General features: G+C 45.8%; 1 protein-coding gene across 6 annotated transcripts in view; it reads right to left on the bottom strand.

The window, feature by feature from the left end:
• LOC121067368 (sodium/potassium/calcium exchanger 3-like) overlaps positions 1 to 23,006 on the bottom strand; it is a 278,371-nt gene that overhangs the window by 161,503 nt on the left and 93,862 nt on the right. For all 6 annotated transcript variants that reach the window (XM_040551782.1, XM_040551767.1, XM_040551770.1 and 3 more), the window contains exon 3: positions 6,622 to 6,698. In XM_040551782.1, coding sequence (XP_040407716.1) covers positions 6,622 to 6,698 — 77 coding nt within the window. The remainder of the gene's footprint in view (positions 1 to 6,621; positions 6,699 to 23,006) is intronic.

The following is a 23,006-nucleotide window of genomic DNA, read 5'->3' as shown; positions in this document are numbered from 1 at the left end:
GAAGGTGCCTGCCAGAAGATTTACAGAATGGGAGCAAAAGCCTTGGGATGAGCAGTGGCGAAAGCACCTTCCTGACTCCTCCTGGCAGCTGAGCTGTGCCAATGGACAGAGGATGAAGGACCTGTCCTGCCTCACAGCTCATCCCTTCCACTCCCATCCAAGCCCCATATGACTGCAAGCTCTGTCAGCCACGTGCCAAATCACCTTCCAGCTGAAGGACCGAACCACGCTAGCCTAATTATCCAACCCTCCCCAGGCAGCCAGTGCTAGCAGCCATTGCCCACCCCTACACAATTCCATCTCTGTTCCATCCAATGGGTACTGAAAAGGCAAGGATAGACTTCCAGCCTGAAGCAGCATTAAATTGAAGAAAGAGCTGTATATATTTCCCAGACACAGCACGTGATTGGAGGTACCAAGCACAGGTCCCCTACCTACAAGGCTCAGATACATACCTACCTTTCTACTTAAAAGTTTGTTCTGAACAGTTAAAGATGTCACAACTGAGAGATATTCATCCCTACATCTTTGTTTTGGGAAATCTGCTTTATATCACATTACTTCATGAAACAGCCAGGACAGCTTACACAGACTTGGCCTACATAAAGATCTAGTCTGTGTTTTTCTTTTTTTTAGCAGCTTGTCTATCATAAAAATAGTACCTGTACATAATTCTTGTTCATATTTTTCCTATATTCTAATGATCAGGCTGCATTTAGGATCAATTTAGCTACAGATCTAGAGATTATTCTAAAATGGAGTAATACTCATCCTCAGTAAAGGAATCAAGTTTGACAGAAAACGTCACAAGCAGAGCACCACCGTGTCGCTGTTCCTGTAGCTCAAACTTCAGGTCTTTTGTGTCCCCCAATACTAGTTGCTTGGATGAGTTGAGCTTTATTATTTTTTCCATCAACAGGTTCTGTATTTCTCTGGGAAAGAATGCATAGGGCATGGTTCTCCTGAGAAGTTAACTATTTTATTTTTTTTTTACATGAAATTCATTTGCCAATCTGACCTGCTTCACCTCCAAAATGACAATCTGTCATGAATGATGCACATGCCACCTTGCACCATAGTGCTTCACTGGAACCACTGCAACCAAGCACAGAGCTTTCCTTAATTCTGACTACATACAAAAACCACCTAGAAGTCCACTAATGAACAGAAATTAAAAAACAACAACAATAACAAAACAACACAACACAAAAACACAACCAAACAAGAAACCCACGCAGTCCAAGCTCACTTGTAGCAGTGGGCTGTGGTACCAGGATGTGATCAGCAGCAAGCTGTGTATAACTATCGCTTTGTATTGCATGTTATCAGTAAAATAAGTATGTTTAGGGCACCACAAAATCATCAGCAGAAGGAGACATCTCTGTGCCAGAGAAACACGACCTGGCCGGTCTCTGACTCAGCAACAAGGCAAGACAGGACAGGTACAGAGCGACCTGAATTTTCTGAGCCGCTCGCAGCCATTGGCGGAAGCCCTGTTTGTGCAGCCCGTTCCCAGAGCTGTTCCCCCGACAAACCTCTGCAGGTGCAGGCAGGAAGCATCCCTGCAGCCACTCATGCCTGGGCTCTGGCAGGAGCACACCTGCTGCTGCACACCAACACACATACCCATGCAGGCACACGCAGACGGCTCGTGTTCTGGCACTGCAGAGCACTGGGGAAAGGGGAAGTCACGCTGCACCGTGCACAAGACTGCGATGAAATGGGGATCAGCGCGTTCTGGGACCAGTCTGCAGCTGGGAGGAAAGGTAGTGCCCATCCCTCTGGGTTCTTCCAGGGGAACCCACAGCGACACCCAAACCCTCCTTCTGCTGCCAGCACTAACCTTACAAGTGCCTGGGTGACACCGTCCCCTGCCCCTGGCTCTGGAGGTACCGGGTGCCTATCACTGAGTGTCCACACGGGCATCAGCATGAATCCACCAGAACAAATCAAAAAAGGCAAAATGCTATGAGAACATCTAGAAACCTACATCCCTTTGGGGACAACGTTCAGATTTCAAAATGAAGCTCTCAAGTACTGGGACACTCCCAGATTGCAGGCTTTATGTTTAATCCGTTAGTAACGAACAGCACTGGACTCTAAAAAGCCAGACCCTGGTTCCCTCCCATTTGAACATCCCAAATGAGTGATTTAGTGGGGATGTTGTTGTTTGTGATAACACGCCCTCTTCTCAGAGAGGACATGACAATCATTAATAGCAGTGAAGCAATCAGTTGATGAGCTCTGAAGAACTACCTAGGGGAAAATTAAACATTTTAGCTCCAAACCAGCAGTACATTTTCATTGGCCCACTTTCCTCTTGAACTGAAGTGTTTTACATTTCTACTGACTAAAACTATTGCTAAATTGCTCCTGCCCAGTTGCTCTTAGGTTTTTAAAGTGTTTAGTGAGTTACTATCATCTTTGTGAAGCATCAGATCATGTTAAGTAATTCTTCACAGCCTCACTGCAGGATGTGCTGAGGTGTAAGACTTTCTGTTTTCACTGTCATTAAACAATAGGGGGAAGATGCCTTGGGAATCCCCTGAAAGGCTATTTAATGCATCCCCCCAAATTCCCAGTTCATACAATTTGACCCCTGGCTCTCTGTTTTTTTGATAAACAAGTTTTACCTTGATGTCTTTTAGAAAGTAACATAAAAATGTTGGCAAAAGGGGATTGAGAGAAAGAGAACAAGGATTTAGTAAAATAAATAAAAACAGTTTAACAAAGTCCCTTTGATTTTATAGCCCGGTCTCCTCAAACCTGCAGAGACAGTTAGCTCTGTCTGCATCTTCTCCTACAAAGTGCAGTTCTGTGCATGCTCTAATTTGATGAGACATTTGGTAACTGAATTGCTGGAGGGTAAAATCAGAATTAGAGATTGATTACCCCAATACGATGACAACCCCTTCCAATCAAGACTAAAGAGGCAGGTTGCTAAAAGTTGACAGTTGTCTTTTTTCAAAGTATCAGTTCTCTCTTTGATGATAGGTTACAGATACTCCACAGTAAGAGGAGACAAAGCATTTGCCATTGTTCTTTCTGCTTCCTACTGCATCCAACAGGCTGGATCAGGGCCAAAGACAGCAAAGTTTGTCCTGGGGATTCACAAGTTCACGGCTCAGGGCAGAAAGACACTGAGAAAATTCTCAGCTGATGCCCGTGGTCACGGGCTGTATGCCTTCCAACAGCCTCAGCAGCTGAGGGCTTGCCTGGAGCCGCGTGGTCACGGAGCATGCCCGACTGAACGCGGACTTGTCCGTGGTGGGGTTCTGGACAGGACAGCCCATGGGCAGTCCTGCTAGCTGGGCAGGGATCATCCGTTCCACCCGCCGCATTATTTAGAGCCAATAAAGCTGCTGAGGGGAACCAGAGCGCACCAAGGGACTGAAGCAGCTGCTTGCTAGAGGGGAAGTGACTGGACATGCTTCTGTTGGGACAACAGATGCTTACACCTAGTTCTTACTAAAAACAGATTTTTCTTTTTATTCTGAAGCAGGTAGTTCACCTTTGATTTTCAGTCCTCAAAAATCTGCTTTGTTATATGTTAAAGTATGTTCAGCTTGTTCAGAGCTGACAAAAAGGCTGTGGAAAAATAAACTATCTTGAGAGCAATTATGAAGCCCAAATTATAATTTGAAATAGACTGGAAAACAGCCCAATTCACAGTTCATGTAGTCAACTGTATGAGAATACTGTGTGATTTCACTGCTACTAATACTGAAAAAATACAGTCCAGGTCTTGCCTCTTTTAAAAAGCCTGGAAAAACACATGTTGAGGAACAGATTCCACTGGGATTAAGATTGACTTTAGCAACCCTTATTTTTAATGGTCTCATTATAAACTTATTCCTGCAACTCCAGAGATTTTTTTTAAAATAATTTTTGTGTTGAAATCTAAGAAACACAAGTTTACAAGGCAGCAGCATGCTATTATAACCATTGTATTTTGCTTAGAGTGGCTACACAAGAGTCTGCTAGCTGTTTTTCATATACAGAGATGAATTTAACTATAAGCACTTAAGCCTTTTCTTAAAAACTCTCATAACACTTTTCTGTATTACCCACAGTAGAGTTACAAGGGGACAAACTGCGTACCAGTATTTTCCAAGACCTCATGATGTGGTTTACACATTTGCCATACAGATTAAGAGCAGATAATACAGGTTCTTGCATTAACAAACAATCAAGAGTGACCTTTCCATGTCAAAACACAAAAACTGTGTGAGGCTACGAGCACTGCAAGAGAAACAAATAATCAGCATCCAGCATGCAAACAAACAAATAAAACCCATCGGCCAAGATGCACGTTACATTGTGTGTGAAATACCACACAAGGCGCCGCGCAACATGCTGACTGTGACAGTAAAACTGACAAACGTTCTGAAATTAGGAAACAGCAGGCCAAGGCTGCCTGGGACACATGGACGTTTCTCCATGGCTGTTCACTGAGAACCATTTAATCCCAGGAGCACTGTTTCCCATGCCATTTAAACACAACCCCAAACTCCGCACCAGGCCCTTGGAGAAGGGCACCAGTCCGGCAGTTGGCGCCAGGAGGGCACAGAGCCCGCACAACATGGAAGTCTGATCCCGGTGGCGCGGGGCTTTTCAAGCTGCCCATGCGCGGTGGCCGTGGTGGTTTAGAAGCCAGTGGTCCTGCGGCTCGCAGCTGAAGTGGGGCACGCACAGGGGTAAGGGAGGACCTGTGGAGTGGACCACAGACAGGCAGGTGAAACCCAACCTGTGGCCTTTACCCCACACCTACAGCGAGGCAGCTGAAGATCCACTGAAGATGTCTTTCTCTCCACTAAACACAGAGCAACTCCGGGTGACTAGCTGCAGCAGGGCACGACTCTGAGAGATGGTTTATCTGGATTTTTTGAGAGTATTCTTGTGGGTGCTAAAAAATCTAGCTTAGGTCCAGGGTTTGCTTTCCAAAACATCCAAAAGCTAACTGTTCCCGTAGAACCTTGGACGCCTTTGGCTTGCCAAAGTCAATAGTGATGTTACTCAACAATTTATTATAGCCGTTTAGCCAAAATAAGATCATAACAGAGCACTCACATTACATGATGCAATACAATCTAATTTATCTTTAAAGAGAAACCATGAATCACTGCACATAGTTAATGGTGACTGCTCATTTAAGTTGACTAAAAATTATACGATGCTTTTAAATATTCATTACAAGCAGGTATTTTCTTTGCTGCTTAAGAATGTCTTTTCCCCCTTGAGGAGTACCAAGTTGGCAGCTCTTCGTAAATTTAGGAGATGTTAAAGAAAAGAATTGTCTTTATCTACCTAACAAAAGTTGAAAAAATGATCTGGAGGGAAAGTGCTTCCTTCTGCGAGATTACTGCAGCTGCCTGTATGGACTTGTAACAGTGTCTTGGGAACTAACACACCATGGTTACATCCAAGTACATTTATTTCCAGTACCTTGAATTTTGACCTTGCCCATACACCCCATTTAAAATGACTTGCTTGGAGCAGAGATCACACAACTCCAAGCCCAAAACTGCACACCTTTTTGACTAGTAAGATTTTAAAAACAGCATTTATTAAAATCTTGCTGGCACATTTCTGAACTTTGAAGCCCAACATTTTCTAGAATTCCCAAATGAATCCAGGACCACTGTGCAGCTAGCAAATGTGAAGTTATGATCACTTCTTTGATATATTCAGGAAGAAAAAACTCACCTCAGCAACTTAACTACTTGTGGTAGTTCTGGAGGTTCAAACTACAGACTGACTAGAGTATTTTTCCAGCTATATTACAATATTACTCAAGCTCCACGTATACAGTTCTTCTACAGGCACCGTCCCTGTCAGGAAAAATTAGAAGTTTTGCAGTGTCCTTCCAGGCCCATCAAACCATGCTGGCATCTCAGTCTCGCTCACTGAGATGACATCTACCTTGCTGCTGGGAGAATCCTTGGCCCTTTGGGTCTTAAACTGAAATAAAATCTTTCTGGCTCTCAGATATTTTGAGAGAGTTTATTTTTTTTTGGCCTGTTGTTTAACTTAGCATGTCTCTAAGCTCTGCATTTGGCCAAGTATAATAAAGACAAGTGAAAGGGTCAAAAATCAGCGAGACAACAGTGCAGTGGGGCACACTTGTTTGGTGCCACCCTCTGGACAGTGCCTGCGAAAGCCAGCAGCCAGGACTTGATAACATCACCAAACTGTCCCAGCATGTCCCATGTGCCAGAGAACGTTCTCCTTTGTCCCACCAACCTGGAAGCATCCCCTTGCACAGCAGTGGCTGGCAGATGAGTTGGCAGCGTGGGGTTGCACTGCTCTGCTGGCAGCACTGCACAGCTGCCCAATAGCTTCGGCAAAGCCCTTTGCATGAGTTCATTCAGCTGACAGCACGCATTCAGGGGCTGCAGTTGGCTGGCCTTTTAGGAGTTAGTGAAAAAACTAAGAAGAGAGCATTAAGATTATACTCAGATGAGTCACTAAAACTCACTCTCAACCATGACTGAGAACAGAAGGGGAATGTCTGTATGCAAGAGCAGAAAACCCTGTGGGTAGGGAGCGGTATCAGCTGTCAGCAAACATATCAAATCCAGTCCAAACTGATAGGAAAAGAAACGCAGTCACAAAACTTACACAAAGGACGTGCAGGATGACAGCTCCATGCCTCCTGTCCTCGTTTGTAAAGATGTCATTGGGGAATTCATGGAGAGCTGCAAAAAGGAAGAAAAAAAACAGCCCAGATGCTTTATCAAGTACTCAAAACTGCCACAAGTACTGTTAAGAAACATAATGAAAAAAACACAGGAGTCCTGTAGGGCAAGGGCTTAGCAATCTCACAACAATCACGCCTATGGGCCCTTATGCACAGACTCTTTGTTCTGTGTTAGCTTAGCATAACTTGTCCTCTGTCAGTTATATGCCTTGCTCCAAGTGTTTGTGTGTAATTTGCTTCCATGGCAACTGCAACTGCATACCTAAAGACAATTTGCAGAGAGCAGATAAACCCCAAGAACACGTCACCATGCTCTTTTGGAAAAGTTCAAGGGGAAACAGCTTATTCTAGAGCAAGCGCTAACAGGTCACTCTCAGAAAGCATTTCTAGCTTATGGCTTTGCACCTGAAAATGGATGGGTGAAAGCAGAGGGCCGGTGCTAGAAATATTTCAAATAAACCTCACTTACTGACCAAAGTCTGTTGCTAACACACCATTGGCCTGTACCCACAGTGAGGCAAGACACAGCGCGCCTCCAAGCACCAGGACTCTGCCTCTGGGTACTCGGCTGCCGCTTTTACCAGGATGACAATGCATACACACAGAGAGACACCAGGAAATCATTAGCTAGGAAACAGGGGCTGGGTCTCAGATCCCTCATGAAATAAGTGAAGGGAGCTGCAATTAGCACTGCGGGAAAGCAGCGCCTGTCTCATCTGAATGCATGCTGGCTTGATGCCTTCCCCCCTCATCTGCACACAGAAAATGCTTATTTTGAAGAGGCCGCCAGCAGCTGCCGTGATTCGGTGTCGTGCTCTTGCAGAAGGTGTTTCCCCTGCGCATGTGATGGGGGGCATCGCGTGCATGCCCCTTGGCGTCCTGAGGTGCTGGGGTGGCCAGGGACAGGCAGCTGCTTCGCCCAAGCTGCAGCCCAACCACGACTGGGTCTCCAGGGGCTGCCCCGTGGTCTCCGCACATTGGGGCTCCGTCCCCTTGGCCAGCCGCATTCCTCCCTCCTTCCAGCTATTCTAGTTGATACAACGCGGGCACTGCTCCTTTTCACCTCGTGTGAAACCTCTCCTGCAGTTTAAGCCTGTAACTTGTTGCTCCAGACACTGAAAACTCAGAGGGCGGTTCATTTTGCTCCTCTACAGCCTTGCTTTCCATGCTGCAGGAGTTACGCCTTCCCTCTGGCTTCTCTCCTTGTGAATTCCCAGCACCGAGTTCTCCAACGTTATTGCGCAGCTAACATTTACCAATCCCTGGAAATACTTAACGCCCTCCACAAGGGCAGCAGCTTCCTTCAGGTGCTGCCCCCAACAGCAGACACATTAGTCTTCTGGGACCTTGCAACAACCCACCTTTCAGCTGTTCTGGCTGGTTTCCCTGCACAGCTATCTCTGATTGCCCTCGCTGAACAAATAACAATGTCGAGATGCTGCAATTTCCTTTACAGTAAGTGTTTTGATGATAACCTGCTGTATTAGGTAATTAGCTAGGGTCTGAAAGGGGATGCAGCCCAAGACAGCGGTGGATAGACCGTGCCATTTACAGAGGAAAAAATGTTTTACTTTACCTGCTTCTTAGCTCATTTGTGCATTTCAGATCAAAACGAATCATTTCTCTGCCTTCAAATTTCACTCTGCCTCCTCAGAGAGGTCTTCAACATGAACGAGACCTTTGATGTATGGCACCGGTGATGCACAGGTTTTGACAAAGGCACGTCAAATATTTTGAAAAACAGCGAGTGTGCAAAAGCCTTTGGAGTTTTAAGGAAGGCTTAGCATTACCATGATGCCCCATGAGCTGTAACCCTACATACGTGGATGGAGAAAGGCAGGCCAGAGACCTCCTGAAGACCACAGTTCATCAGAGCAATACATCTGAAAGGTTGGAAGCGATTTTTCTGTGAAGCTGCTGTTCTCTGTGCCACAACAACTGGCAAGAGCTCCCATTTTCTCTGCATACTCTCACCACGCCCGACCAGAGATGGTCAATTAGTTTGTGTAAAATTGCCAAGCCTCAGGTCCTGGCCTCAGCCGCACACCCCCACAAACAGAGCCATGGCAAGACAACAGCTATTTTCCACAGAAGTCCAAGGACAGTATTCAAGGACTCCCCTGGAATGGCCTCTACATGTTCCCAATAGTAATCATTTCCTTGCAGCAAACGAAAAGGGAAAGTCATTATTGTTCTGAATGAAGGATGAAAGTGTTTACTCTGCAGTAATGCTGCACGATTCAGGCATACTCCAGGGTCTAATTAGCTTCAGAAACAGCATCTGTTAGTAGAAGTGAACCATGAAGAGACTTCATGCAGAAACATAATTATTTCAAATAACAATATGACAGCGAGAGAAAAAAACACCACCATCTATATCAGATGCTGTTTCATTCAGGATAAGTGGATCCTGTTTCTGACCTCAAGAGTGTCACCATAAATTTAGGCTAAGTTTCTAGGAAAAAACAGGTTTACCTTGCTTCTCTGTGACCATGTTATCAGCACCCAAGGTCTCTGTTTCAATACAACTACACTGCCAGACTGTGGCCTTACTAACTGATGTGATCTTCAGAGTTTCTTTATATACTTCTCACCACTAAGATAAGTTTAAGACTTTCAATTCTCAAAAAAAAAATTTTTTTTTGAAATCGTCTTCCTGTGACTATGATATATCCCCAGTGTTCTACAACACCTTGCAGTCATCAGCTGCCCTCAGGTGGCCAAGCTCACACAAAGGAAAAAAGAAGGCAGTCTACATGGTCAGAAGGTGATGTGCTAAAGGTGTCAACTCCAAGTCCTTCCATGTTTTGAAACTTCAAAGTGGCACACTTTGCAAACAAGCAGGATGCTTTATAAAATGGAGGTATTCACTCACTGAGGATGCTGTGACGGGTAACGACGTTGGACAGGCCCAGAAGAAGATACTCCCTTGATTGCCTGTCAGCAATATTACCCCCAGTAATCTAAATGCGAAATCCAGCTGCTGTAAACCCTGTCTTGAGCAATCAGCAAGGGTATGCACAGGTCGAAGAACTGAACCGTACACGCTCTGGTGCTTGTACTTCTCCCTAAGCAACACCTACTGCTCACTTCTAGAAATGGGGTGCTAGGATAGGTGGCTGTCACACCTGTTTCCTAGTTTAGGCAGTTTTCTAAATGACAAGGGGAGAAGAAAGGGACATTCTGGAGATTGCAGGGAGAGGTGATGGAGGTAGAACTATGACCTCTTGGTTCCTCAAGCATTCATGCTTCTGCTCCCTTCCTCCTTACCGCGGAGAAAAATACCAGCTCCAAAGTAATGAGCTTACACCTAAAGGAGGTTTGCAGTTCACCTGGTAGTATCACCAGGATTAAATCCCGCACAGTCATAAAGCCTTGGAAATGACACACCAACAAGCATCCAGGAAAGCTGATGACCCGCTATGCCAATCCAGAAAATGGCTCAGCAATTTAGTTTGTTCAATGTATCTTCACTACGAGCAATATATTTTTGTTAGATTAGCAGTTCTCTTTCCAAAGTCAAGTAATTGATGTAACAGTCAAAAAGAACATACAATACAGTTGGATAACCCTTTGCAAATACGGTGTTGCAAGTCACTTGAAGACAAATTACTTTCATTTACTCAAATGTTTTATTACAGTTCTGGATGTTAATTAAATTATAAAACACTTAAAGACAGTCTGCCAACTAGGTTGCGCGAATGGCTTTTGGTAATAAACTGAAAAGCAAGCGTGAGGAGGATGTTCTGGCATTCCAAATGCTTCTTGGTAATTCCAGATCTGAATTGCTCAATAAACGCTGAAATAATAGTTTTCTTCTAATGGTCAGTTCCACACATTCAGCCTTGAGTCAGAAAAATAAAGCTGCTTTTTTTTTCCCAGCTTTCACATCATTATCATTAATAAAGCTTCAGCAATTGGAATTTAATTAGCAATTCCATAAATGATTAAATGGAAAAATAACCCAGCTAACTCTCACAGCTCTGCTGTCTGTGAAGCAATAACTGAGCAAAAAGTAGTTACATCAATTTTATTACAAATGCAATAAGCAAGGATGCTACCCAGGCACTGAATCCGAGGAAAATGTTCTTGTTTGCATAAGCAGTCTTTTGACCAAAGACTCAGTTTACTACTTTTCCCTGTATCCTTAAAGCAGTGGTAAATGTAAGGGGTCCTAACCGACTGGTGGGAGCTACAGGTGAAGTACAGAGGGTGACTTCAACCTGCTGACAACGGAGGAGCGTCCGAACACCCTTTAACCTGTAGCAAATGCTATCCCAGACGCAGGCAAGGCCACAAAAACACAGCAGTAGCACCAGGTGGGAGGGCTGAGCCCAGGGGGTCCCCAGGAGCCCGACTCAGAAATGCTGGGCCAAGGCCTGGCTCTGACTCGCCCCCCGTGCTGGGACACCCCCTTCACCTTGCCTTGGTGCTGGCAATGTCCCACCACACAGCAGGACTCCTCGGCCAGGGCTTTAACTCTCTTCGGAAACAGAGCTAGTGCAGCCGGGATGCCCTTCAGCCTCCAGCCCCAGCACATGTACTGTGCCAGCCACACACAAAGCTGTCAAAAACATGCTCAGGATGTGATGTGTAACCTGAGGCAACTGTTCAGGCAGGTACCAGCACAAAGGCAAGAGTTTAAAAAACAAAGAAAAACCATGGAAGATGCAAGACAATGAAGTTAAAAGAGCAGGAAAGGAGCCACATTTCCTCTGCACAATATTATTATGTGAAAACCAAACGTTTTCATTACAGTTTTGTTTAGGAAACGTTCCTGATTGTTCACCAGACCTAAGACATTGCAAAGGAAACATGGGGAGGTATGCTTTTAGCCCTGTGCAGAACGGTTTGCTAACACACACACATATGCTTCCCTCTCTCTCCTGCAGCTGCCAAGGAAAATTTAGCATGGCAATTCTTAACAGACATGATGAAAACCCTATCCCTTCATTAAGAGTCTGTGCTTCTCCAAGGAGACTGAAGTGCACCTAAGGTAAAAGCATGCAGAAAAAACAGTGTAAAAATAGAATAGGCTTGTAGCTATGGGAAGGAGATGGGGAATCCTAGCCATCCTTTCTGTGAACAGTAGAAAGATTTAATCCTCGCTCAGGTTCAGGTTCCCACCCCCGTGCTGTAAAGAAATGCACCTCCTCATCTGAGAAAATCTCTTGTGACTGTCACTGCATTCTCTAAGACACCGTCTGAACACAAATGTTTTTAGTGGCTTAGACTTGGACGCATGCAATTATAAAATAATATATGTAAATTTGAAATCTGCTGCATTTTTATGAGATGCATCAGGTGCAGATGAGTACAGATAAGAGGAGAGCTCTGCGAAACACAGGAGCTCCTTTCTGAGAAGAAATAAAGGATGTTGCTGGTACACCACTCCAACAACAGCTGCCTTATTTAGTTAGTATAGAAGCTCATAGTTTGTTATTTTGCTTAACAGAGCACTCAGCTTTTGTACAGAAAATAGGGGCAGATTTTGCCAGGCTTATTTTGATTGCACTGGAAAAAAAGCAACTCTGTCAATGAACCTAAACTCAAAGAACTAAAAATTTCTGCCTAATTGATCCACTCTTGTCCTGCAGACTTTGCGGGTGTTTGTCCTGAAAACTGCAGAAGAGCAAGGTCTTTACATAAACTCCACACCGACACCAACACCGCCTGCGTGGTATGATGCTAGCTGCCAGGACAGGGCCCTGGCCCTTACAGCAGCAGCACAGCACCCAGTACGTGCCAATTCCTGCCTTCAAATGCCCACAACTCACCTTTGGTTTTTGGGTAACAAGAGGTACCTTCTCAGAAAACACAGCTAACGAGTCCACAGCTCAACACGTCTTTTTTTGTTGTTAAGGTGCAGTTCAATCTTGCAGTGGCAACATAGCATTCCTAGTACATAGAAGGGTTATTAGAATTTGGCAGTAACTGGAACTAGGTGACTCCATCAGCAAGTTATGGATGAGCTTTGTCAAGGAGCCCAAGTAATAGCAGTGCAGACTGGCACAGGTGTAATGAGCTTTGCTCCTCTGCATCGGGGATCCTGGTCTGCGGGACGCCACAGCCCCCGAGCACAAGGCACTTCTGGACAGCACCCACGAGGACATGGAGATACATGCTTCCCATCCAGACTCAGAAGATTTTGTATCTGGGCTTGATAGAGGAAAAGTTATTTTAGTCATAATATAATGAGTTGGAATAAATTCTTGTCTTTTTATTCTAAATCAGCGTGCAATTCATTAAAATTGGAATCCTGTTCAGCCTTGGCGCTAGATGACTTACAAAATGATCCACATTTCCACTCTGTTCAGAGGATTTGCTGGCGCAATACAAATTTGCCTCTGTCAGAGTCAAGCTCCTTCAAGACAGCCCACATGCTGTGCCAGGGACATGCACAGAGAAGATGCTGCCGTATCCTTCTTCTGAATATCAGCAGGAAGCGTTGCCCTTTCAAAACCTTTTTCCCTGCGACTCCTTTCCCTCTCCTACCTGATGTTTCCACCTCTGAAGTGTTTCAGTGCCGCTCCCAAGGCTACGGGAAGGTAATGTGGCTCCCAGAGAAAATCCTGAGTTTCCATTGAAGTGAAGGGGGCCTACTGAAGTAAACGCCTACCCCTCTGTAGCACAGGTTTCATGTAACAGTGAACCACTCCTGCTTTAATGACAAGCAAGTTCCTAGCAGAACAACTCCGGGGACTGTTGAGATCAAGTAGACACCATGGGACAAGGCCATTCAAGCAGTATGTGAAAAATACATGGAAGAGTAACCTCCTAGAGGTTTCAAGATTTGGAAAACATACGTACTTCTGTCACATTTCCCTTCAATGGGAAATTAAAAAAAAAAAAAATTAAACATTTATGATGGATGTTCAGGCAGCAATGAGTTTAAGCACTCATCCACTTCCTTTGGTTACTGCATGCTGATTTGCTTGTGCAGGATCAGAGGGCCTGCACCTAACACAAAGGCTGCTGACAGCACACATACCGAACAAAAGCACTGTAAAATTTTTCCAGGCTGGCTCTCCAGCAGCCATCAGCAATTCACACCGAGCTGTAGCATCATGACAGGAAGCCTCGCTGCAAGCCAATGCAGGGAGCCCATCGCAGACCAGTGCTGACTAACAGCCAAGATCCTTTCTGCAGCACATGTGGGTGGGTGCTGGGTCGCCCTTGGAGCGAGGGGGAAAAAAGGAGGCGGTGTGGGTCGCGCTGCTCCCCAGAAAGCCCGTGCTGAAAAAGCAAAGCTGTGTAAAACAGAAAAAAGCTCCAGCGCAAGTACATGCAACAGCTTGGAGGTGTCCTGCAACTTGCGAATGTGCAGGACTGCCAACTGCCACCCCGAGCCCATGGGGCAGCACTGCTGGGGTGCTTGAGCCCCACGCCCGGCTCAGTGCCGCCATCGCAGCACGACTGGAGACACCGTAGGGCAACTGCTTTCCCAAAATGTTTTCAGGTAAGTGCAGCTTCCTGACACTACCGGACCAAGAAAAACAAGCAATAACCCCACATGCTTAATGCAGGGACACACCTAACTTCTGACTTCAGTACAAGTGAGTGGTGGGCTGAAGTGTTTTTCCTAAATTAATGTCCTTCCCCAGTCTTGTGCAACAAACTTTATTCCCCTGGAGAAAGCAACAAGCCCAGCCTCGCAGTGCTAGGCTGTGTCATAACTGACACTGAAGGATCCCAGCCCAAGCAGATGTTTGCAGGCACGCAAAGACCTGTCCATTTCACAGCTAGGTGAGGTCTGTCTGTTTCTTTGCTTCTAACACAGGGAGTGCACGCTGAATCTGATTTTTGTGAAATGAAAATTTCATGACATTGGGCAAAAAAAGGAAAAAAATAGTTAATTTCCTTCTCTTGCAAACAAAGAAAAATTCAGTACTATGACAGGGAACTTCCTCAGAGATACAAATCTAATCTCTGGGAAACTGAAGGGAGATCATGAAGAAGGCTGTGAGGAGTGTTTAGAAGAGGTAGGTAGACTTGGGGCCAATAAGCCGTGCTGGCAGCAGCCCTACTCTCCTGCTTAGTGAGCAGGGCTGCAGAGCGGGCACCACGCAGAACCGAGCAGCGCTTGCAGGAGAAGTGGGATGAGCAAGACAAAGCAGACATGGTGTGACTAAAATGCGGAAGGTCTGCATTTTCCTTAAGAATGCTAAGTTATGTTTGGGCTGGAGGACAGAAAGGAGGGAGTGATAGAGGAATAGGAGAATGATGAACCATGTGCGGCATGGGGAGTTCAAAACTGGCAGCTCACGTGCATGGGAAGTGAGAAGGAACATCGCTCCTTCCCCTTCTGGAGGAAGTGCTCACGAAAAATGGCTGACTGAGAACACTAGGCACGGCAAGCTCCCCATCTGCCACCTATACAGGCACCCTTTATCAGATCTCTGGCAAAGTCCCATTTCTGCCTGAGAGCACCAGTTTAAGAGGGGAAGGTCTGTGATTTTACAACGTGGTGGTGCTTTACCTATGTATAAAACAAGCACAGGTATAAAACATGCGTGGTTTTGTCAGTGTACCTAGATGGCTTGGCTGCTTGTAACTCTAGGCACACCTGATTTTTCCACGTTCAACACTTCAGATGTTCAGGGCTGTGCACAAATTGCGAAATGCATTTGCCTTGAAATGAGGCACCTACGAAGTGCTTTACCTTGGGCACCCATATTCTATCCCCCTCTTCTTCTGACTCTCTTGGTTGTACTTCGTATTGTTGTGTGCCCCCAGGCTTGAATCCCGCTCCATCATGTGGCTTCCCCATTATCCCAAAAGGCATACCCAAAACAAGAGCAAGATGCAGAAGAAGTTTCCCTGAAACAGACGCTTTCCCCAGATGTGTAAAGCCAGCAATTAAAAGCCTTGAAGGAATAAACCTCCATGCATAAGCAGAGCCCCAGAAGTCAAAAAGGTTCTGCCTTGGCCTCAGTGCAAACAGATGGCTTGTGGGGTTAGAGACTCAGCTGAAATCTGAGGACAAGTAAACATATCTAAACACAAATGGTGAAGAAATCAGAAATAATAAATACTATGGAGCAGTAAATGGTCGAGCAAGAGTTTATGTTAAATATAACAGCAAGTGACCATTAAAGAGAAGGTCATCATTTCTTTTCTTCCAGGGGGTGACTTATTTCTGTCATAGCAAGATTCTGGCAAATATTTTCAGCTTTTGTATTTCATTTGAAAATGCTATAGTGTTGTTTTTGTTTTGTTTTGTTTTGTTGTGGGAGGTTGTTCCACACATGCATACACACCCATCGCTAGTAGTAATTGCTGCTTGTAGAAGGAAATGCATAGAGGCATTGGCAGAACTGCCTGCAGGTTATAACTTTTGCAGACCTAAGCACAACTGGCCTTGGATCAAGATATTTCCCTTGACAAATGCAACACTTGTGCAAAATTATCCATTATCAGCCACACTCTGGTTAGAAATAACTGGCACAAGGAAGGTTCTTAGCAAAACCACAGCAAGAAAAGAACAGATCTCTGGCTAGTTCCTGTCCTCGGATGAACTGCCAGAAATTCCTAATAACTTATTGGCCTAATTACAGCTATTCTAGACTTACTGAACTCATTTTGAATAGAAACAGCTCTTTCGTTAGCTTTGTTTTGGGGAACCAGCATGTATATTACCTTCACATTGATGGAAAGGTTAATGAAAAAAGGCTATTTTTTGCAAGAAGCACGTTTATATAGCCAGCTGGAAAGGAATAGATGCTCCATCACATCTAGAGGAGAATTTTTATTTGTTCTCTTGGGAAGAAAAGGGAGGGACTTTGTCATCTCAAGCACAGGACGTAGGGATGTCATGAGCTTAAAGGAGAGAAGCAACCTCCCCCCTGTATGTTTCAGCCATATCGCCTTTACGGGGCAGCTGGGAACCGAGGTTAGCACAAGCAAAAAATAGCCACCTGCCAACAAGGGCAAAGCCTGCCTCGCCCGACGCCATGAGCCCACTGTCCCTGGGGGATCCCGGTGCCAATCGCCTCCGGGCGTCCCTCAACAAGCACCACGAAGGCCTGGGCCACTGCTACTGCGGTCAGTGTGCTTTATATATAATGATTCCTGTTTGTGCACAACTGGTCTGCACAGGCATGAGCAATTCCAAACCACTTGATGCTTCTAGTTTGTTGCAGAAGTGGGCATAATGAAGCTTAATAACAGGCTGCATGACAGATAAATGTCTAGTTCAAGCCCATTTATCTCACAGTGTGACACAGCCGGGACCTCACTCACCTGCTTTGCTATGTTCTTGGCAGAATTTTCTGTGTCTCTTGCACAAAGCTCCAGGAACACCTCCCAGCACAGCCTCACCCTCACAGTGCTCTCCACCTGGTCCTTGCTTTTAACCCTGCCTTCAAGTCATAAGCTTCAACTCAACAGCAGAAGTGACCTTAGTTGGGATATTAATCCTGGCTGCTCTGCCATGTGGAGCTGACGCCAGCAGCGCAAATCCAGGGCACCACTGGCAGTGTCACTATGCTTTCTGTAAACCTGAGTGCATGTCTCCACTCGGCGCCAACGCCCCCAGCCAGTGCCGCGTGCCACTCTGGGGGCCAAACATGAACAACCCTGCCGTCGGCTGGGGGACATCCGGATGCTTCAGTCCAGAGGTGATCCGGCCAAAAAGAAGAGTACACTGCGCTTTTTCACACAGATGTGGTACTTCAGATGTCTCCTCAGCATAACTGTATTTGTGATATTTCTTTCAGCAAGCTGGCACAGCTGAACTGGAAACGAGAGACGCTGATGTCTCTGCATTCTTTGTGACTGAAGGAAACCACACAAGTCTCTTGCTTCCACTTCCATTAAATCTCATTTGTGAAACTGCCATCTGTTGTTCTGCTTCAAACCCGAACTGCTGTCACTTGGCAATCAGCTACCCTTTTCCTCGTCACTCACTGTGCCCTCTGCTGATTCCAGCCACTGCGCCCTGGGAGGGTCTGCACAGAAATAAGTGTGAGTGATGTGTGCTGCTTTGGAATAACACCATAGTGTTGTGAAGTGTTCAGAGTGCAAGTCTCTAAGCTCTTCCAGTGAATGAGAAGCCCTGGTATTTGACATTTAACCTCACAGGAACGAAGGCTCCCGCTTTGCCTATTTATTCTCATGCCTTCACCAAAATCTCCTATTTACGCAGGAAAGATGGACAGAAAGACAGAAAAGGAAACTCTCTCAGCTGTTTCCTTGCTACTGGTTCAGACTTTTTAGTGGACACAGAGTGCTGAAGTCTCAGCCTTGTCCTTTCTCATTTGCATCCAAGCAGGGAACAGGGTCAGCAACAGCCTAGAGCCAAAAATTACTTTGGACAACTCTGAAATATTTCTTGCCTTCTAACCATTTGTTTACTCTCTCCTCTCCCCAGGAGGCAGCTTCAGCTTGAGTCAGCCAAAGCCAGTACTGCCAGGTAGAGAGCATGGCCAGCAAGGGGACCGGCTTTTGCAGAGAGGTGCACGGCCAGCACCCAGGCTGGGGGACACATAAGCGGACGGTGAGACCCTGCAAGGGGAGCAGCAGTGTGGGGCCCACTCCAGGCCTAAGGCCCGCTGCATCCCGGCCGGGCATGTCAGCATTGCAGCACACCGTCGGCAGGTGCGGGTGCCTGCCTGCCCCTGAGTCCCCAGGCAGAGACGCGCATCCTCACCCACTTGGAGCTCCTCTGGCCCACCCTCAGCCTGGTGCCTCCCTGCCTCCGCAGCCCTCCACAGCTGCCTGTGCTTCTGACCCCCACTTTACCCAAAGGACTTGGGGCCACATGTGGGTTTGACACAGACAGGACGCTTCAGTGCGGTCCAGAGCATGGACTGCCTGCGGCTCACGCCGCCCTTCCGCCACTGTTCCTTGCAATGCTGCCTGAACCGTGACGCTTTCTGCCCAGTGCCAGGTGCCACTGCCATTACGGCAGGTTGCGGGCAGGAGGATGGTCCTGCACCCGCCCTGCCCTCCACCTGGCCTCCGCTCCCTGAGGATAGCCCAACCTGCAGTGGCGCAGCTGCCACAGGCTCTGACGTATGCATGCGGTCACTGCGGGGATTTGTAGCCTGCAAATGAATCTCTGCGTTTAAACTGTCCTGGCGCATCTACGCAGCAACTCTAGTACTCTTTAAGCTCCCTCAAATTTCTAAATGCATAAAGCTATTACAATCTCTCTGTTTTTTTACATCAGGCATCCCATTAACTATTTTCTTACTTTGATGTAATCAGCGTTTTACATTATGTGGAGATTAATCCTCGACAATGAGGCCAAATGGCCTGTCCTTTCCACAGCAGACCGGCTTTGAGCGCAGGAGCCCTGTGTGTGAGGCGCGAAGCCATCGTCCCCTTTGTGCTGGGGAGCAGCCCCGACCGACCGGGCCCAGCCTCCTGCTCTCATCCGCTGTGGCACAGCCATCTGCCAGCTCCCCGCAGCAGCTGCTGACACACACGGAAAGGTAACAGCTCCTCAGGGCTGACAGAACCTGCCTTCCACCCTGGCCTCTTGTCTCTCTGCTCCTCTGTCTCCACATCAAACATGCTGTCCGAGGCACAGGTTGCACGGGTGCAGATGGGGTAATTTATTCGCCTTGGTGCCAGTGGTTTGAGTCTACTCTGGCTGCCTTTGAACCCAGCCCTTTGCAGAGCAAAAATTTGCAAACTTGATGTATGAGACCACCTTACGGAACAACCTTTTAGAGCTGCTTCTTTCTGTTCAGCCCACCTCCTTGCCATACGCAGCGCATCTATGCAGGATTTAAGATTGATTGTTTTTCTAAGTATAGGACCCCAAATTTTGTTAAGGTTTTTCCTTTAAGTTTACATTCCAGACACACAAGGTATCTGCGCCGTTCCCCATCTCAGTCAAAACAGAAGCAAAGCTACTGTTTCATTTTTCCATCTCAACAGTATCATCAGCAAGGTACTTAAGTGCTTAGGCTGCCTTGTCTTAAGTAAATATATTGATCAAATCAGAGTGAGTTACATACTGCAGACATCCATCTTCTTGCTCTTTGCATATAAAACTGAAACTATAAATTTACATTCCAAGATTGCAAAGTGAAAATGATATACACAACTAATGAGAGGGAAATTAGAGTAATCCTTTACTCTGATAGATTAATGAATGTCCACTAAAAGGAAATATTTGGGGATGTAAACAAGTAGCATTCACCCAAATGAAAAAGATGATTGCTGCAATCTATCTTGCAACCCATGCCCAGTAGCAGCAATACTGCCGAAGTAAACCACCACTGAAATTAGCCAATGAAAACCTATCTGAAGACAACCTGATTCTCCATAAACACATTCACCAAAATGTGAACAAGCATTTTTGTGGAAACCAGATATCCATCTGCATGTGTCCTCAAGAGAAAATTGTTTGCACACATTGCAGAAATTTTTGTGGGCTCAGTCTTTAACAACAACCTTTAATAAAGAAACAGGTGGGGAGAGATTTTCAGGCGACAAATAATGCAGCTCCCCCAAATTCCTGTGGTGCTTTTACAGCCGATAGGTTTGTTTGGTTTTGTTTTTTTTTGTTTGGTTTTGTTTTTTGATGGTTTGTTTTTTTACAGATACCTTCAAGACTTAAGCGCAGTTCCTTTGCAAATCAGAAAAATGTAGAAAAAATGGCTAAAACAGACTGATGTAACCTCAAGACACAGTCAGCTCTGCCTATGCACAATATAAACTCTACATGTGTTAAAAAGAATCGTTTTCACTGTTCTCCTAGGCTGTATTCCTGCTTGTGCCTCGTGGGATGGTACTTTGGCTCTCTGAGACACCACAACACTTCTGGCGTGAACTCAGCCATGATCAGCGACAGCCCCGGTTGCCTCTGGCAGACAAAGCTGCAGTCAGCTCTCCCCATCTGGTTACACCACAGTGCAGAACCTTTACTGGTTCCCTTCAGATTTCATCCTGTCTTTTTCAGACCATTTCTCCAGTTTATCAAGATACCAGATTAACACTTGGCTACTTCAAACATACCCAAGGACCTTCAAAGCTTCATGTTTCCTGCACAGCCACCAGGTCCTCGATGTTATCTGCTAATGGCTGGAAGACTATTTAATCCAATTTTTCAGCTACTACACCATGAAGTTCATCACATCCAGGCTTAATTTGGAGGCTTCTAAGTCATCTAATTACTGTCACTAGTTCTTTCCCTACTTCACGCTGAGATTTAGCCATTTTTCCTCATATTATATGCATTAATCATGGTGCTTGCCAATGACCATTTTTGTGAAGACTGATATGCATGCTGTCCCAAGAAGCTCAATAAATCACTTTCTAAAAACAGTCAGGGCTCCCATTTACAGGGATTAAGTAAATCCCCTGAGCCTCCCAACTGCAACCTTATGCTGCTTCTGCTTTGCTCCTGGGGAGAAGATGAAACCAGGCCTGTTCCAGGGCTGAGCACTGACATTTCACCTCTGGCTGCATGACCCAGAGCAGCACCGCCTCCAGCCAGCCCCACTGAGTCCTGCAGTCCTGGCACCCGCAGTCCTCCCACACCTCCTGCTTGAGGGGTGGCCTGGCCAGGCCGCCCAACCCGAGGAGTCACCACAAAAATGCCCTCTTGTAGCATGCTCATTGTCACCAGTTACAGCATGAAAATATTTAGGTGTCTCCAGCAATTGCAAGCCTTACACTGAACCAGCTGAAAACCAGCAATGACTGGACAGAACTAGATGCAGCAAGCTAGATCCTCTGCTGATGAAAACCATCATGGCTCTGATTATACTAATGGCACTCCAGCAACTAGCACTGAAAAACTCTAACCAACTTCAGTGGCCTGCTACAAACTGACAGCAGCAGCAAGTCTGTCACAATGCTTCTCTGAAATTGAATGCTGAGGGCTAAGACCAGTGACACTGAAATTTCTGGCTATCCAGCACTGCCTACATAGAAGGGATGCTTTGTTGTTCCCCACATCTCAACTTGAATTTCAAAGGAATAAGCTCAGCAGAGTTTTATCTCTCAGTTACCTATATAGTGCCGTTCTTCAGTCTTTCTCCTTTTGTCCATCTTTGTTAGAAGAGCTTGGTGCTGTTTAGGGCGATTCAGCTGGAAAGTATGAGCTGTCAGTGCCCAGATCCTTGGAAAATCCACGCACAAACTTTGCTCTGAGCAGCCATCAGCCTGGCAGGATGGAGGGCTGAGGACTGCTCTCTGACGTGTGGAGCAGCTGGAGCACAGCGGGCTGTGCGCTGCCCTTTCCTCTTGACCTTTGCTTATGGATTTCAACTTTACTCATCCACTTTTGTTCTAGCTGGTTTCCACACAGAAAAGATACTTAAAGGCTTCTGTGGTTTGGCTGCTGGTTAGTTGTTTTTACTCACTGATGAACTCACTCAGCTGGAGGAGCACCATAAAACCTGCAATCCAGCTAGCTGACACCACAGCACGTAGTAATGTTGTGATGAGCGCTTTGCTTTCACCTCCATGCACACACTCTGTACATGTGCATACTGCTTTACTGGCTGACAGTGAAATACAAACTGACACGAGTTTCATTTATGTGGCTATAAAAAGGTCTTACAGAGGCTACATACATATATATATGCACAGACCTGTATTTATCTGCATGCACTCCCCCCATGCAATGCTACATCTGTCCATCTTTGTGTGTCCAAAGTAGGGGAGCCTTATCATAAAGGAGAATCTGTCTGCTTGGTTTTATGCTGTGATTATCAGGAAAAAGTGAACAAGCACCACATGTACATGAAGCAAAACACACAGCACGGTCCTTTGCGGGTACATATTTTGCTTTATATTGACAGCCAGGCTTAGAGCCTAATCTCCGGCACAAAAATCATGTCAATCAATGTCACCATAATATTCATAGATCACAAAGATAACACTGGCTTTACATAGGTACCAGCAGTTGCAGAAGATGAGGCGCTTCCAGAACTCCATCTCCGAAGGGCCTTTTATCTCTCTCAGAAACTGAAAGCCCCTAAATATAGGACTACTATTAAAAATTCATGAGCTTCAGTAGCTATTTATCAAAGCCATGGAAATAGGACATTTCCATGATGGTGAATAGCTTGACATTCATTACTAATAAGCAAATGTGCACTTTATTACCATGTTAGAACAGAACATTGCTACCGATGCTCAAGGAACATAGCATTATCACCAGGAGTTAGCATTAGGCTTTGCTACAATACACACATTATTTCTGCCATCTGGATGCCTCATGCTTACTAGTTCACAAATGATAATGCTGATGCCAGCTTTGTAGAGTACATCTGCACAAGTCTCCTAAAAAGGTTTGGGTGCTGCTTCGCAGAGCTGGAATATCGCTTTGGTACTCCTCTTG

This window comes from Cygnus olor, chromosome 3, assembly GCF_009769625.2.
Source record: "Cygnus olor isolate bCygOlo1 chromosome 3, bCygOlo1.pri.v2, whole genome shotgun sequence".
Lineage (NCBI taxonomy): Eukaryota > Metazoa > Chordata > Aves > Anseriformes > Anatidae > Cygnus > Cygnus olor.
This window is presented reverse-complemented; position numbering and strand designations above follow the sequence as displayed.